Source organism: Orycteropus afer, unplaced genomic scaffold (genome assembly GCF_000298275.1).
Source record: "Orycteropus afer afer isolate SDZICR_OR568_19922 unplaced genomic scaffold, OryAfe1.0 scaffold00196, whole genome shotgun sequence".
NCBI classification, from domain to species: Eukaryota; Metazoa; Chordata; class Mammalia; order Tubulidentata; family Orycteropodidae; genus Orycteropus; species Orycteropus afer.
The window spans coordinates 925,757-940,534 of record NW_006921783.1 but is presented as its reverse complement, the minus strand read 5'-3'; the positions used below and the strand labels follow the sequence as shown (position 1 = coordinate 940,534).

Below are 14,778 nucleotides of genomic sequence, written 5' to 3'. Positions count from 1 at the left end.
AGGAAATGAGAGGGGAGCTTTCAAATGCTGATGAAGCATGTACCTCAGTGCTTCTCAAACTTTAAGACACAATAAGAATCACCTACTGATCTCATTGAAATACAGATTCTGATTCAGTAAGTCTTGGTTGGGGCCCAAGATTCTGCACTTCTAACCAGCTCCCAGGGACACAGTTTGATTAGCAAAGGTCTTGCAAACCAAAGGAGCCCTGGTGGTGCAGTGGTTGAGGTTGGTGGTTCAAACCCCTTAGCTGCTTCTTGGGAGAAAAGACCTGAAAATCTGCTCCCACAAAGATTTCAGCCTAGAAAACACAATGGAGCAGTGCAACTTAATGACACCTAGCAACAAGCTGACCAAGGCAACAGTTAGCTGGGTGCTCTGGACTCACATTGTATTCTAGATGCCATATTCACTGCCCCACTCAGTCAAGGATAATTTTATGTACTGCATAACATCTCTTCAGGCAACCTCAATATGGTCCTGTGCACCCAACCCCCATAAAGCCTACTACATTGAAAATTCGAGATGCATACAATAGTTCATAATAACAAAAGGGAGCTACTTTGTGAAGCACATCAAGCCATTATTATTATTGCACTAATATGTTAAAAATGTTTTAGTGTATCTGGAAGTGTTTCTCTAATTTTTTTACACATATAAAGGCACATTATATATATACTAACACAAACAGTCGACTGGCAATACATATGAACTATACCTAACTGTTCCAACTTAGACTTACATACAAATTCACATTAAAGACAGATTTAGGAGTGGAACTAGTTCACAATCCTGGAACTGCCTGTATATAATATAGTGTTTGCACAATATTCAAATCACGTATCATTGTACATTAAGCCACACAGGAGTGTATTATAACTGAATGTTCATTTCCTTTCGTTATCCATCATTCAGAGACGATGCCAATCATTGAGAGATGACTGTCGTTGTTGTTAGGTGTTGCTGAGTCAATTCTGACTTTTAAAGACCCTTTGCATAACAGAACTAAATTTGCCTGGTCCTTCACCCCACAAAATAGTATGTTTGAGCCCATTGTTGCAGCCGCTGTGTTAATCCATCTTGTTGGGGGTCTTCCTTTTTTGCTGACCCTCTCTTTTACCAGGGACCTCTGGTGGCAATGTGGTTAAGGAATTGGACTACTAATCAAGAGAGGCTGGCTTTTCAAACTCTCCAGCAGCTCCACAGAAGAGAGATGAAGGAGTCTGCTTCTGGAAAGGTTTACAGCCTTGGAAACCCTAGGGAGCAGCTGTACTCTACCTATAGTTTTGCTCTGAGTCAGAATTGACTTAATGGCAGTGGGTTTGTTTGTTTTTCACTTTACCAAGCATGGTGTCCTTCTCCAGGGACTGGTCCCTTCTGATAAACATGTCCAAAGTACGAGAGATGAAGCCTCACCATCTTCACTTCTAAGGAGCATACTGGCTGTACTTCTTCAGAGACAGATTCGCTCATTCTTCTAGCAGTCCACGGTATAGTCAATATTCTTTGCCAACACCACAATTCAAAGGTATCAATTCTTCTTTGGTCTTCCTTTTTCATTGTCCAGCTGTTGTATGCATGTGTGGTGACTGAAAATACAATGTCTTGGGTCAGAGGCATCACCCCCTTTTGAGATGATTTTGTTGTTTACTTCTTCCCCTCACTCCACACTCATGAAATCCTATCTCCACCAAAGAAACTGGTGTCATCAAAATAACTTGCAGAATATAGAGCTTAGAACTGGGAAAAAAGTCACTTCTGCATTTCTGATAGCTAAAGTAAGGACAGGTGTTTGCTGAAAAGCAAGAGGCTGATTTTTATTCATTAATTGGCTGGCTGTCTTTGGGGGAAATAACCCCTTCGGGTCTTCAGTGTCAGGTCTGTGAACTGGGGTAGACTAGATGACCTCCTGCAGACCCTTCAGCACTTTGAATGTTAAACATCAAGAAAACACAGGCTGAGTCAATGACAATGGACGAGGCCTTCAAAGAGTTCGTATTTGAAAACTTTATTTTCTCAAATGAGCACCAACACAGATTGGAAATATGACAGAAACAATGCACTTTTCTCTAATACTCAATCACTATGTACAAATACAGGAAAAGGTGAAGACAAATTATTTGAAAACAATTAACTTTGTTATTGAAGCAAAGTGACCTGAAAAATGAAAAAAAAAAAAAAAAACAAAACCCAAAAACAAAAACAAAAACCCCCCCAAACAAAAACCAACCCAGAATCTAACAATTAGAGTTTGTAAACACAAGCATAAATAGATTCTGTATTGAAAGATAGTCTCTGCAGGTTGGAAAAAGGGACTGACTCTCACTTTCACCAAAATATTATACAAAAACATAGGGCAGATAGAATTTGGTAACACAAGAACAGCCTGGTTCTTTTGGGTTTATGCCTTTCACTACCAGTATATTTCATGACTGTATTTTAATTTTAAAAGTTAAATGTTTCTTTCCTCTACCTAGACCTCTAGCACGTTTCTCATCTGAGGCAGATTCTATTAAAATACGGAAGTTGATTTTGTTCAAGATTTGATTTCCCAGCCTCTTCCTGAAGCTGAGGCAAACTAACCTTAAAAAAGAAAAAAAGCTGTCTACCTAACAAGGTATGTGTATTTTTCATTAATGGTCTTTGAACCCAAAGCAGTTATAGTTTAACATGATTAGCTTCTAAAACAACTGGAGCCCTGGGACACATGATTAATACACTCACATCTCAGTGAGAAGCACAGATTTGAGCTGTTTGATCTTCCAAACAACACATTTCCTTTACAGCTTGTAAAAGTTGAGCACGCAGAGAAAGAAAAGGAGCAAATTGCTAACAGCTCCCTGCTCAGGAAAACAAGAGCCTCATGGTTTGTGCTGTTGGTCCACTCAGAAACAACAACCACAGAGAAAGGGAAGAAAAATCTTATGAGCCCAAGGTGTAAACTGTAGTTAGTGTCCCCAAAAAAACAGGAAAACAGGAGGCACAATCCAAAGTGCTTCCCCCTCACACACACACACAATTAAAAAACAAGATTCCAATAGTTGGAAATTCTTCCAACAAGAAGAATCACTCAGCTGTTGCTAAGTTTACTTGATTTCATTTATTTTCTTTTCTAGCCAATACTGGTGCAAGAAAATATTTCAATTTTTAACATGGTAATGTACTGCAGAGTCTGTTCCACTGGAAAAAAAGCAGAGGCATTGTTTTATCACCTCGATCCAGACTAAGATGATAGATCTTTAAAAATAAAAGTATATTGGTGATCGATGTTTCCCTTAAAATAGACTGTAAGAAATGCAGAGGAAACCATAGAATCTACAAACAAAAACAAAAAGTGCTCTCAGGGGATCTGAGAAAACAGCACCAAATATATTATTTAAAAAATTAAATATTATTTACAAAAGTATATTTCACAAGCGACTGTTTCTTTACATAGATCCACTTGAAAATGATTTTTATCAAGGGGACATCTCTTTTGCACACACTGGTCCACCACTGCAAACTGACTTTAGTGATCTTACTGAGATAGGAGTTAGGGCAGTACGCAGTCAGGCCCAGCTGAGAACCTGTGGGCATCAAGTTCAGTTATACATGATTCAATGTCAAATCAACCCACCAGCAGCCAGAGACTAATGTCCTGGGGGATCTGGATGTAATGTATGGCAGTCAAGGCCACACCACCTAGGCTGGCACAAGGGAAATGGAAGTACATAGAGTCTGCTGGCTAGACTTCAGTTCAAAGTGAAGGCAGCTGCTGGCTGAGGTATAAAACTTCTTGCCTTTCCCTTTCTCATCTCTCCATTTCCCTATCTGCCTCCCCCCTGCCCAAGCAAACTCCAATTCCCTGAATCTACCAGGGGTGAATGGATGAGGTCTTTGGTTATGCTCTGAGTTGATAATTTGGTGAGGAAATGAATTAAAGAATGAACTGATTGAGGCCATGATTTGACACATCTCTATCGCTCAGTTGTGGCCTCTCCAATACTCCTAGATGTTAGATAGACAAGCCATGAATGGAGCTAAAGTCATAAGAAGCACTTTTGGTTTCATTGACACAAAGGGAAAGCCTAATGAATTTTTCTTTCCTGCAGTTTCAGAAAACAATATTCTGGTCTGATCTCTCACACCAAGTATGGCACCATGCACCCATTGGATGCTCAATTGATACTAATTTAATAAAATCAGAACCAGGGTCTGATTGGAGCCTGTGCTTATCCTGCAGCAACCAGAGGCTCCACCCACAAGAAAAAAAGAGTGGCACGTTGGTCTCCTTCTCTGTCCCTTGAAAACGCTAGAGCACCCCATGTCCAGTATCTATCACTGCATTTAACCCTCATTTTCTTTTCATGGAACAGAGTATTAACAGTCTGGACTTACCCTGAGCAAAGAAGCTAATCAAAATTCATTAACAACGGCTACTTCCTTCAGGGGAGATATGGAGGTGGGGAGTGGTGGGATGGGGGTAGGGGCATGATTTCTGTGTTGGCAAGCCAGCTTAGGAATGTGAAAGTTGAAAATGCTTTTTGTTGAGATCTTGGAACCTGGAAGCCAGAAGAAAGGTGACTCTGGGAGCAGAAAGGAAATACTTCTGAACCTCAGTCTGCTTTTCCTTAAATGGGGAGAACAGGTTACTCACTCAATCTCCAGGGCTGCTAAAACACAGGGAAGAGCTGGTCAAGAAGCCTTTGGGAAGAAACTCGATTTTGAAGAATCCTTTTTGTGTTAAAGCAGAAGTGCTAACCTGCAGCTACCTCGCTTTCTGTCAGTCCTGCCTTTTATTACCAGCAGGCAGGACCACACTCTTCCCAGATCTCCCATTTTGCAATCAGCACAGAGATACAAAAAGGCAGAAATTTGGTTCAGCTGCAGAGGCAATTCCGAAAAGTCCTGGGCTGTCAGCTTTAATCATAATCAATTTCAGATTCTCATCTCCATGAACTTACTCTTTTGTGACTTTTAAGGTAAAGTTTTCCATAGGATCAGCCTACTTGGAGAATGAGATGCTGGGAACTACCTAACATACACGTATTAACAATAATATTTTCAGTCTAAGAAATGAAATGAACTCAGTTAAATGAGTCTTGCATCATGCACTGTACTGGCCGGACTGCTGTAAAATAGACTTCACAGCATTGATTAAATGTAACAAAGCCCACTTTCTCTCATGAGGCTTATGAGGATTTGTCCTCCACTTTCATAATATCATGAAGTTTGGGTAGGGAGATGAAGGGTCAGGTAGATAATATGGAAATTTGTAACTTGAAGTTTGACACCACTGCTGGACCACACCAACAGATTTTTCTCCACACAAGCATAAGTCCAAGGAGAACAACTAGGAGCATGAAGACTCCACCTACCAGCTTATCACTAAGCTCAAAGCCTTGGGCTTATGTTCTCCACAATCTACATCGATAGAAATGGAGAGAAACACCCCAAAACTCTGTGTACAAAGAATTGCTGATCCCACTGAAGCCAATGCACACCCCAAAGAGGAAAGTTGCATCTAACTTATAATGATTTGAATCTAAACTATTCCAGGCGCTGCCCACAACACCTCATTCCTTGCCACACTGCTCTTACAAGGGTCAAAAAAAAAAAAAAAAAAGGCCAGACAGGCAGAATTGCTAACTGGTTCTACTTTTCAGTTTTAGGCCCCATATTTGAGCCATTTCTGCAGGAGCTCCCAAACTGCAGCCCCCTTTGTTCCCTGCTCTCCTTAATTACAGATGTTACTTGGTTGGTAGTCAAAGCCTTTGGGATATTTGGATCTTGCACCCAATGGCAAATGGCAGTCCCCTCTCCCCTCACCTACAGTGGCTGAAGAGGCAAAGAAGAAGAGAACCCCGAGGCACAACAAGGCATCAGAGTCATCAAAACCCATCTGGCTTCCACCCAATTCATCGATGGTTGCCGGACACTCCCCAACTCAGCCCAGGAGAACCAGGGCCTTGCCTCATCAGCTAGAATCAGGGCCACTTCTTGTGCTCATCTGCTAACCTTGCACATTTGGTGTCAGGAACAGAAGCTTCTGGTCGAAGAGAATGCAGTCATGAGGTATTTTTCTCTTTGTCCTTTTAGACAAGTTGATTATTTCAAGCCTAGATGAACAGGTCTCTAGGAGCAGCACAATTTTGTCCCTACTCCCACCCTCCCACCCCCTAACCACTCCCAGGACCCTCAGGGTTCCCCTCTTCCCTTCTTCCTCTCACTCCTGTGCCACTGCACTCCTGACAAGAGGCCATTGGGCAGCTCTTGCATGGGCCCTGGGGCCTCTATCAAAGTGGGCTGCCACCACGCAGTCGGGCATCTGTTCCTTTTGTTGTGTTGTTTTTAGCCAACATTAGAACAGAGAGAGAAGCCAGGATCAACTCACAAACAGATACAAAGCAAAGAGACAGAGAGACAGCAATTTAGAGGCCAGTCACCAGAAAGATGTCATCAGGGTGGGAGGATGCCCCAGATGGCAAGGCCTCTAAATGGATGGAACCAAGTGTTCAGTCACTCTCTCACGCTTGGGTAGAATGTTCAGTTGGATGGCATTCACATGGACATTGGGTTGGGGGGACTTCTCCCTTCAGTCCCAGCCATTGTCCTTGATCATGTGTGCTAACTCAATGATGTATTTGCCTTCTTTATACTTCTGGCTGCTCTCAAAGGCGTGTTCCTAGAAAACAGAGGAAGAGAAAAGATGTTGAATGACCAAAGATAAGCAGTTGACTTTGGTAGCAGAGAAGCAGAGGCAGTCCCGATAACAGGGTCAAGACTACTGAGGTTGGGTCTCAGTTCCACCCAGACTCACTGGGAGAATTCCTCTCTCTCTCAAGCACTCCAAGTCCCCTTCACTTACCTGCATAACTGATGCAGACAACACTTTCTCAATGTTACAATAAACTTTCCGCAGGATATCTGCTCATTCAAGTCTTTGCTCAAACGTCACTATCTCAGTAAGGTCTTTCCCAACTATATGCCTCAAAATCACAGCTTCCAGCCTACCGCTCCTTCTGCCTCCTTTCCTGGCTTTATTCTTCCCAAAGCACTTTACCCTTAACCTACACTGTAATTTGTGTGTATTTTGTTTATTGCCTGTGTCTCCCACTACTAGGAGATAAACTTAACAGAGGCAGAGATTGTCATATTTTGCTCATTGTTGTATCACTAATGCCTAAAGGATTGCCTGGCAAACAGGTCTTTAATAAACAGCTGTCCGGTAAATGAGTGCATGTGTGTTTATGTATGTGTGTACATATATACACATAAACATACGTATATAAAACCTTAGGGGATATTTTGCTTTCTGATGTTAACCATAAGCATTCCCTATAGATATATCCACATAAAGATTCTATGTCACCCCACCAGTTTCTAGGAACCCAGGAAAGTCTGATTACACTTTAAACTGTACTTTCTTATGCTTAGAGAAAAGGCATTCGGCAAGAGAAGCAAAGTACTGTGAAGCCAAGTGGTCTCCTTTTTATTCTGTTTATCTTGCTGTTTCTATGTCAGACATGTTAAGTCTGCTTTCCCTTCACTGCCTCTCTCCAGGGAAGACAGGAACTGTATGAACTCCAGACTGGAGAAGCTGGCAGCCCTCCGGACCCATTCTACTGCCAGGATTCCCAAGGGAAAGCTCAATATAAACCACCTGGCAGGTTACCTTTCTAAACTTACAGCACTGTGGGCTCTCCTTCTAATAAGCCCCACAGAATGAAGTCCTGCATAGGTGCAAGATAAAGGAGCTATTATATTTACAGAGATAGGTCCATAAGAACACCCTGATGTATCATCTGAAAAACACCAGTCATCGGAATCATTACATGAGTAAGTCCAATGTGCACAAGGGTAGACATCAGCTCTTCCTGTCGAGTCCCTTGAATTAGTAAGGATCCAATCCTACTGTCAACAGTAGGAAAGCATTTGTATGAACTACATCTCTTGCTCGAAAGCTCAGGGGCTCTGAGTTTTAGAAAAAGACTTCAGACTTGGGTTTCTTGTTTTGAGAGGCAATTATTCCACAAAATGGACAAGGGACAAGCAGGGAAATGAGAATATGCAAACACATCACACACCACAAGATCTGTGGGCTCAGCAGTAATTTCCCTGACACTTCATTATTCCCCAGCTCCGTGTGTGCATGTGTGTGTGTGTACACACAACAGAAGAGAAGAACAGGATCAGGAATGACCTGTTGTCACATACTAGAGTGTTCAAGGTTAAGGGGAGAAGAATGCAAAATCAGGAGAATGAGGGCATCTTTACTAAGCAAAAAACAAAAGGAAAAATAAAATTCAACAGCTCTAAGCTTCACAGGCATCAGTCAGAACTAGACTCCAGGAGAAAGAGCACTAGATCTGGAGTCTAAACACCAAGACTGAATTCAGATTCTACCACTTCCCATCATTCAATCACCTATCTGCAAAATGGAGATAATTATATTTACTCTGCAAGATTGTTGTGAGAGGTAGAAGAAAAACAGAGCACTGGGCCTGGCATATAAGAGGTGATGAATACATATTAGGTGAGTTGAGAAAAAATGACTGCCATTCTTAGTTATCCATAGAGTCAGAGGACTGGCTAATGGAAACTCTCACATAGCCCTTCCTTGATGCTCAGGACAATAAGGAGGCATCGAGGAAGGGCTATGTAAGATTTTCCATTAGCCAGTCCTCTGACTCCATGGATAACCAGAACAGCTATCACTTTTTCTCAACTCAGCAAGGTCTTTCCCGACTACATTCCTTAAAATCACAACTCCAACCCTATCACTCACTCTGCCCCTTTTCCCTGCTTTATTTTTCCCAAAGTACTTTATACCTATCAAATATACACTATAATATGCTTATATTTTGTTTATTGCTTGTCTCTCCCACTGCTAGGAGATAAACTTAATGGCGGCAGAGAGGTTCATATGTTTTGCTCATTGTTGTATCACTAGTGCCTAAAAGATTGTCTGGCACAAGGTCTTCAATAAACAGGTGTCTAATAAAAGTGCGTGTGTGTGTGTGTATTTGTGGTATGTGTGTTTAGATTAATTAAGATAATGTTTGATGGTGCCTAGCACAGAGCCTAGGAACTAGAAGATGTTCTAGGAACATTTACTGGAGAATCAAAGTGGAGTGGTTAACAGTATGGGCTCTACTGAATTGATTTCATTCTTGGCTCGATCATTTAATGGCTAGATAATCTCGGACATACTATTTAACCTCCGTAAGCCTCAGTTTCTCCATTTATAAAACAGGGATTAAAAAAAAAAAAAAGCAACTCACTGCTGTCAAGTTGGATACGGCCCATAGTGATCCCTCCTTGGGTTTCCAAGGAGGGATCACTACGGAAGTAGATTGCCCAACCTTCCTTCCAAGGAGTGGCTGGTGGGTTTGAACTTCCAGCCTTCTGGTTAGCAGTCAAATGCCTCAGGCACTACGCTACCAGAGCTCCCAAAACAGGGATACAACCTGTTTTATAATGTACCTACCCTCTAGGACTTCTGTGAAGGGTAAACAAAATAATGCATGCCTTATGTCAATACGCTATGTGCTATTATTTTTTTTATTTTGTTGTAGGAGGAAGGGGGTGCCAGTGAAAAGCGAAGAATGAGGCTGGCAGTCAGGCGAGTGTGCCAGGATCCATTCTTCGAGCTGAGTTCCCTGACTCGGCCTAAGATAGACCCACATGGTCACGGGAAGCAAGAAGAGAGCATGTTCTACTATCAGGCTGTCAGCTCTTCCCTTCCTAGGCCTCTCTCCATCACCTACACTTCTGAGTACTTACATATTTCCAGCCCAGAGTGGTTTTGCAGTTTTCACAATAAATATCTGCAACTGCATGCAGTCCTGTTAGCAACACTCGCTCTTCTGCAGGCCCACAGCCCACGTTAACTCTACACCAGAGACAGAAAGAAAGAGCAGATAGTCAGTCACAAGTCCATCATTAGCCAGTCATTCCAGCTGAGCTTCCAACAAAAAACTAACTGGACAAGGCTGAGAAGACAACATTGAGAAAAGCGTGGTATATAACTGATATTGATAACTCCAAAATATAGTCACATGGAAATGTCTCCATTTGAATGAATTTCATATCTTGAAGTTCTGAGCCAGTGGGTTGACTAAAAATAAGTCTGCATGGCTGAGACTTGGCTTGGAATTTATGTAATTGTATGTAATTTATGTAATTTTTCTAACAGATGCTTTTAACCTTATCAGTTAAGGGAACAAACGACCATCCAAAGTGTGAAGTCTATAGCCATGAGCCCAGGGACTCAAATCTTAGTTAAATGAGAACCACATCACGAGGACTAAATGCAGCTGAAGATGCTAAGATGAACAGCCTCTGCCTTGATCCCAATGTACCTACTGAGGGACATGGATATATTATTTTTAGCCAAAGATGCTGCCCAAAAAATTCCCCAAAAGTGACTGACCTGGGGAGAGTCATACTCTATGTAGTTTTTAATTGTGGCAGAGAAGGCAGAGACCATTGTTTAATTATTGTCCAGGGTTGTTTTGCCCCATACCTTGAAATTTACATAAAAAATGGATGCACCATTTACAGACACTCACACTGAATTAAAGAGGTATGCACGTCCTTGACTTCCTTGGAACGACTGAAATGTAAGAAAACAAATCCATAGTTAGATATCCACTTCACCCACCCATTCCGGAAATCAGTCCCAAATCACAACAATCATGACCTTCCAGAATTGACACAGCAAAAGGGAGCTCAGGGCCAGTTATCAGTCCAGCTGGCAGATGGCATGGGGGGAGGAGCAGGCAGAATAAACAGTTACGGAGCTCAGAGCGCCCACACCTGGAGTGTTTCCACCAGCCCAGGTGACAATGTGAAAAATAAAACCACACCAAAGTCCACAGCATCATCAAAAACTTATTCTCTCCTAGCACCTCCTGATATAATTAATCCACTTGAGATAATTAATCCAAATTGGCCTTTCCCGATCCCACTTGATCGGAGCCATCTGTGCAGGTCACAGCTTTCCTAAGATTGGCTAGGGCATGGAAACCAATGCAGGCACTCGCTTTTGTTCACATTCTCGGTTCAGCTCTGCAGAACGCACGCAAAGAAGCCCCAACACAAAGAAGCTACCAAATCCTCACCTCTCACTCATCTCCCCTTCTAGTCGACCCTAGATGCCATGAGTCACAATTCTCCTAAATTCGAGCATGGGTGCTCTCCTTTTGAGATGTAAGCAACTTGATCGTTAGATCACAGAAATGCTCATTAAGCAGGAATCCCATTTTAAACTCTAGTTTAAACCTGAGCTGCTTTCTTCCAGCAGGAGGGTGGTAAGGCAGCTGAAACAGGAGCCAGAGCTTGCCATGCAATTTGACATCTACTTCCATTAACACAGGCCCCCTCCATGTCTTCCTGCTCTGGTTACACTGGGACGTCTGGCTGACACGAGCCAACCATGTTCTGCATTGCTGCCTGCATTTTTAATATGGTCTGACAATCGTATCCGGAATTAAACATCTTAGTTTTCTCTGCAAAGCCAATCTAGAATGAATGAATGAATGAGCAAAGCAACTACCATGACCTCTGTTATTCAGTGGCTGAAATAATTCAGGGCTGACTGGTTAACAGATGACCAGAAGGTAGGAGAGCACAAGACAGGGCACAGACCACTGCACACGAGACAGTCATTTTGCCAGACACAGGACTTCAGGGTTCAGTGCCGCCAGTCAGAAAGGCAAAGTTCTTCACTTGTGGAAAAACTGTTTTTGGGGCGACTGGTTTGTTGGTTGCCTCCAACATTCAAATGCAATAGAAGCCTTCACTTCCAGGTGCAGCTGCAAGGCTGAGATCTAAACCAACTCTCTCTTTCCTTTGGGTCTTGAAACATCCCTAGGGAATGTAAGAGCTCCCAGGCTAGAACTGAGCAGCTATGAGTATCACAGCCTCAAAACCTGGAACCTGGAAAAGCCAAGTGTTTGGATGGGACCATGTCCCAAGATCACAGATTTGGAGAGATCAAGGACTGTCAGGGTAGCAAAAGCCCTTCGTGATCTGGCCTGGTCAACTTCTCCAGCCTCGCCTCTTATTGCTTTCCCATTGTGTCAGGTCGAACCACATGCAGTTCCTGGAACTGGAATCCCACCAGTTTTGCTCACACTGTCCCTTCTGACAGAGAGGTTCCTTCCCTTGACCAGCCCTGACCTTTTTTGGGTTCCCCTCTTTCGTAAAGCTTTCCCTGACCTCTCCCCAGAACAGACACCCAATGGCACCAATGTTCTGGACTCCTCCTGTTCCCTGCATTTTTGTTTTTCTTCGCACTCAGCATCCTAGGTTTAAACTGTTTATTTGTCCAACTCCCTCAATAAACTGTGGGCTCTTTTGAGGCCAGGTCTTCAATCTTTCTCAGAACTCTCTTCCAGTACATGGTATATTAGTCTTGCACACAATAAACTGCATGAGTGAATCATCTCTATTTCTTATGTTTGTTTTGTTTTTAAGCAGCTTTATTATGGTATAATTTGACATATCATAAAGTGTACATATTTAAATTGAACAATTGGGTAAGTTCTGATATCAATATACATCTATGAAAGCTTCACCACAATCAAGATTATGGGCATATCCCCCGCCCCCACCCTCAAGTGTCCTCCTGATCCTCTGTAATCCATTCTCCCTCCCCTCCTTACTCCCTTCCTACTCATCCACAGATGTCACTATATAGTTGGCATTGACTGCAATTTTACATAGATGAAATCATACAGCAGGTAGCCTTTTTTTGTCTGGCTTCTTTCACTCAAGGTGTTGACCTTCTGCCTTTGCTTTTAGCATATCAGGACTACTGTTTATATCCCTTGGGATGTCAATAACGAGTCTATCATTTTCTTGTAATGAGATCGAGAACAAGAAAGAGGTTCACTTACAGCAAAGCACCTAAAAATGTAAAGATAAGCTATGTATTTTTCTTTTGCAAAAAAATGAGTATTCTGGTCATTGTACCTGAACTTTATTTTGTAATAAAAAAGTAGGAGATAGTAGTATGCTATTTTGCAATATAGTCACATGTCACTTAAGGTCCATGATACATTGTATGAAATAGGACGTTTTGTGATTTGAACACTGTGTGAACACCATATTGTAGAGTGGTCTTGCTTTTTCTTCAAGCATCTCAAGCAAGCTTTAGGCCTCAGCAGTGATTGTCCACGTGCTGAGAAGGATCCACTTTTGTGTTTGGTCCTCAATCCATGTCATCAGCAATTTATTCATATCTGATACAGCTTCCTCCCACATTTTCATTAACCTTGTAGCACTGAGTGGAGCCAATCCTTTATTAGCTTCATGAATTGAAGATTGTTATGGTTGTTGGAATGCAACATTAAATTGTGAACAATATCATTTACTGATTTTCCACTTTCTTGTTGTTTAATAACCTTTTATTTCACTTCCAAATTGATACTTCTTCTTTACCTCTTGCTGCTACCACTAGCACTGGTTTTGCTGCATCTGGGAGCCATGGTAATATTTTCAAAAGAAGATTAAACCAGAGACATATGCTACAATATTCAAGAGATGTGCAATAATGCTGCTGTATATGAGTTGAAGTATACACTGTTACACAGTAAACTTTTTAGATAGAAAGTACAATATACATACATACACTAGTAACAAAAGTATTTACTGTGACTATCAAGACATAAAGGAGCTCTGGTGGCACAGTGCCTAAGGCATTTGACTGCTAACCAGAAGGCTGGTGGTTCAAACTCACCAGCCACTCTGCAGAAGGAAGACTGGGCAATCTACTTCCATAAAGATTTATGGCCTCAGAAACCCAATGGGGATCACTATGAGTCAGAATTGACTCAAAGGCAGTGGGTTTTTCTTGGTTTGTTATAAAGACATATGGCATATACGTATGTTATATATGTACTTACACCATTATACGCCTGGCAATGCAATCACTTTGTATACAAAATAAACCAAAAACCAAACACACTGCTGTCGAGTCGGACCCGACTCACAGCGACCCCTCCTTGGGCTTCTGAGGCAGTATCACTATGGAAGTACATTGCCCAGCCTTCCTTCTGAAGAGTGGCTGGTGAGTTTGAACTGCCAGCCTTCTGGTTAGCAGTCAAATGCCTTAGGCACTACACCACCAGAGCTCCCACTTTGTATACAGGAGACATGAAATAACACGTATTGCCTGTGGGAAGCTGTTGCATTTGGTACATCTCATTCTCTGACTGGGATTTCTGAACTCTACTATAATTTTTTTTTAATTTTATTGTGATTTGGGTGAAAGTTTAGAGAGCAAATTCATTTTCCATACAGCAGTTCATACACATTTTGTTTTATGGCACTGACTGCAATTCCCCATAATGTAACAACTCTCTTTCCACTTCCTTCCTGTTGGTATCTCTTCCTTGTGTTTTTCTTTCCTATGCATTCCTGCCTCCTGAGCTATCTCCCTGTGCAAACACTGCCCTTCTGTTTTCCCACAACTGATCACTCTAACGAGCGTGTCTACCTGATGTGAATGTTCACCCTATATGCCTGTCTATTCTTTGGCTGGAAGTCACAGGTGTGAATTCAGTTCCAGACCTGAAGGCTAACTAGGAGCCATAGTCTTGTGGGTCTCACCAGGCTGTACCAGATCAGTTGTTGTTGTTATATGCCGTTGAGTCGGCCCCGACTCAAAGCAACCCCTCCTTGGGTTTCCAAGGTGGTATCACTACAGAAGTAGGATTGCCCAACTTTCCTTCCAAGGAGTGGCTGGTGGGTTTGAACCGCCAGCCTTCTGGTTAGCAGTCAAGTGCCTTA

General features: G+C 42.2%; 1 protein-coding gene across 1 annotated transcript in view; it reads right to left on the bottom strand.

The window, feature by feature from the left end:
* Nucleotides 1-6,574: 6,574 nt before the first annotated feature.
* Nucleotides 6,575-14,778, bottom strand: part of YPEL2 (yippee like 2) — a 43,345-nt gene continuing 35,141 nt past the window's right edge. Inside the window, exons 2-4 of the mRNA XM_007947857.2 lie at nucleotides 10,554-10,597; nucleotides 9,766-9,874; nucleotides 6,575-6,664 (exon numbers count right to left, since the gene is read on the bottom strand). Of these exons, the coding sequence (XP_007946048.1) occupies nucleotides 6,575-6,664; nucleotides 9,766-9,874; nucleotides 10,554-10,597 (243 nt within the window). The remainder of the gene's footprint in view (nucleotides 6,665-9,765; nucleotides 9,875-10,553; nucleotides 10,598-14,778) is intronic.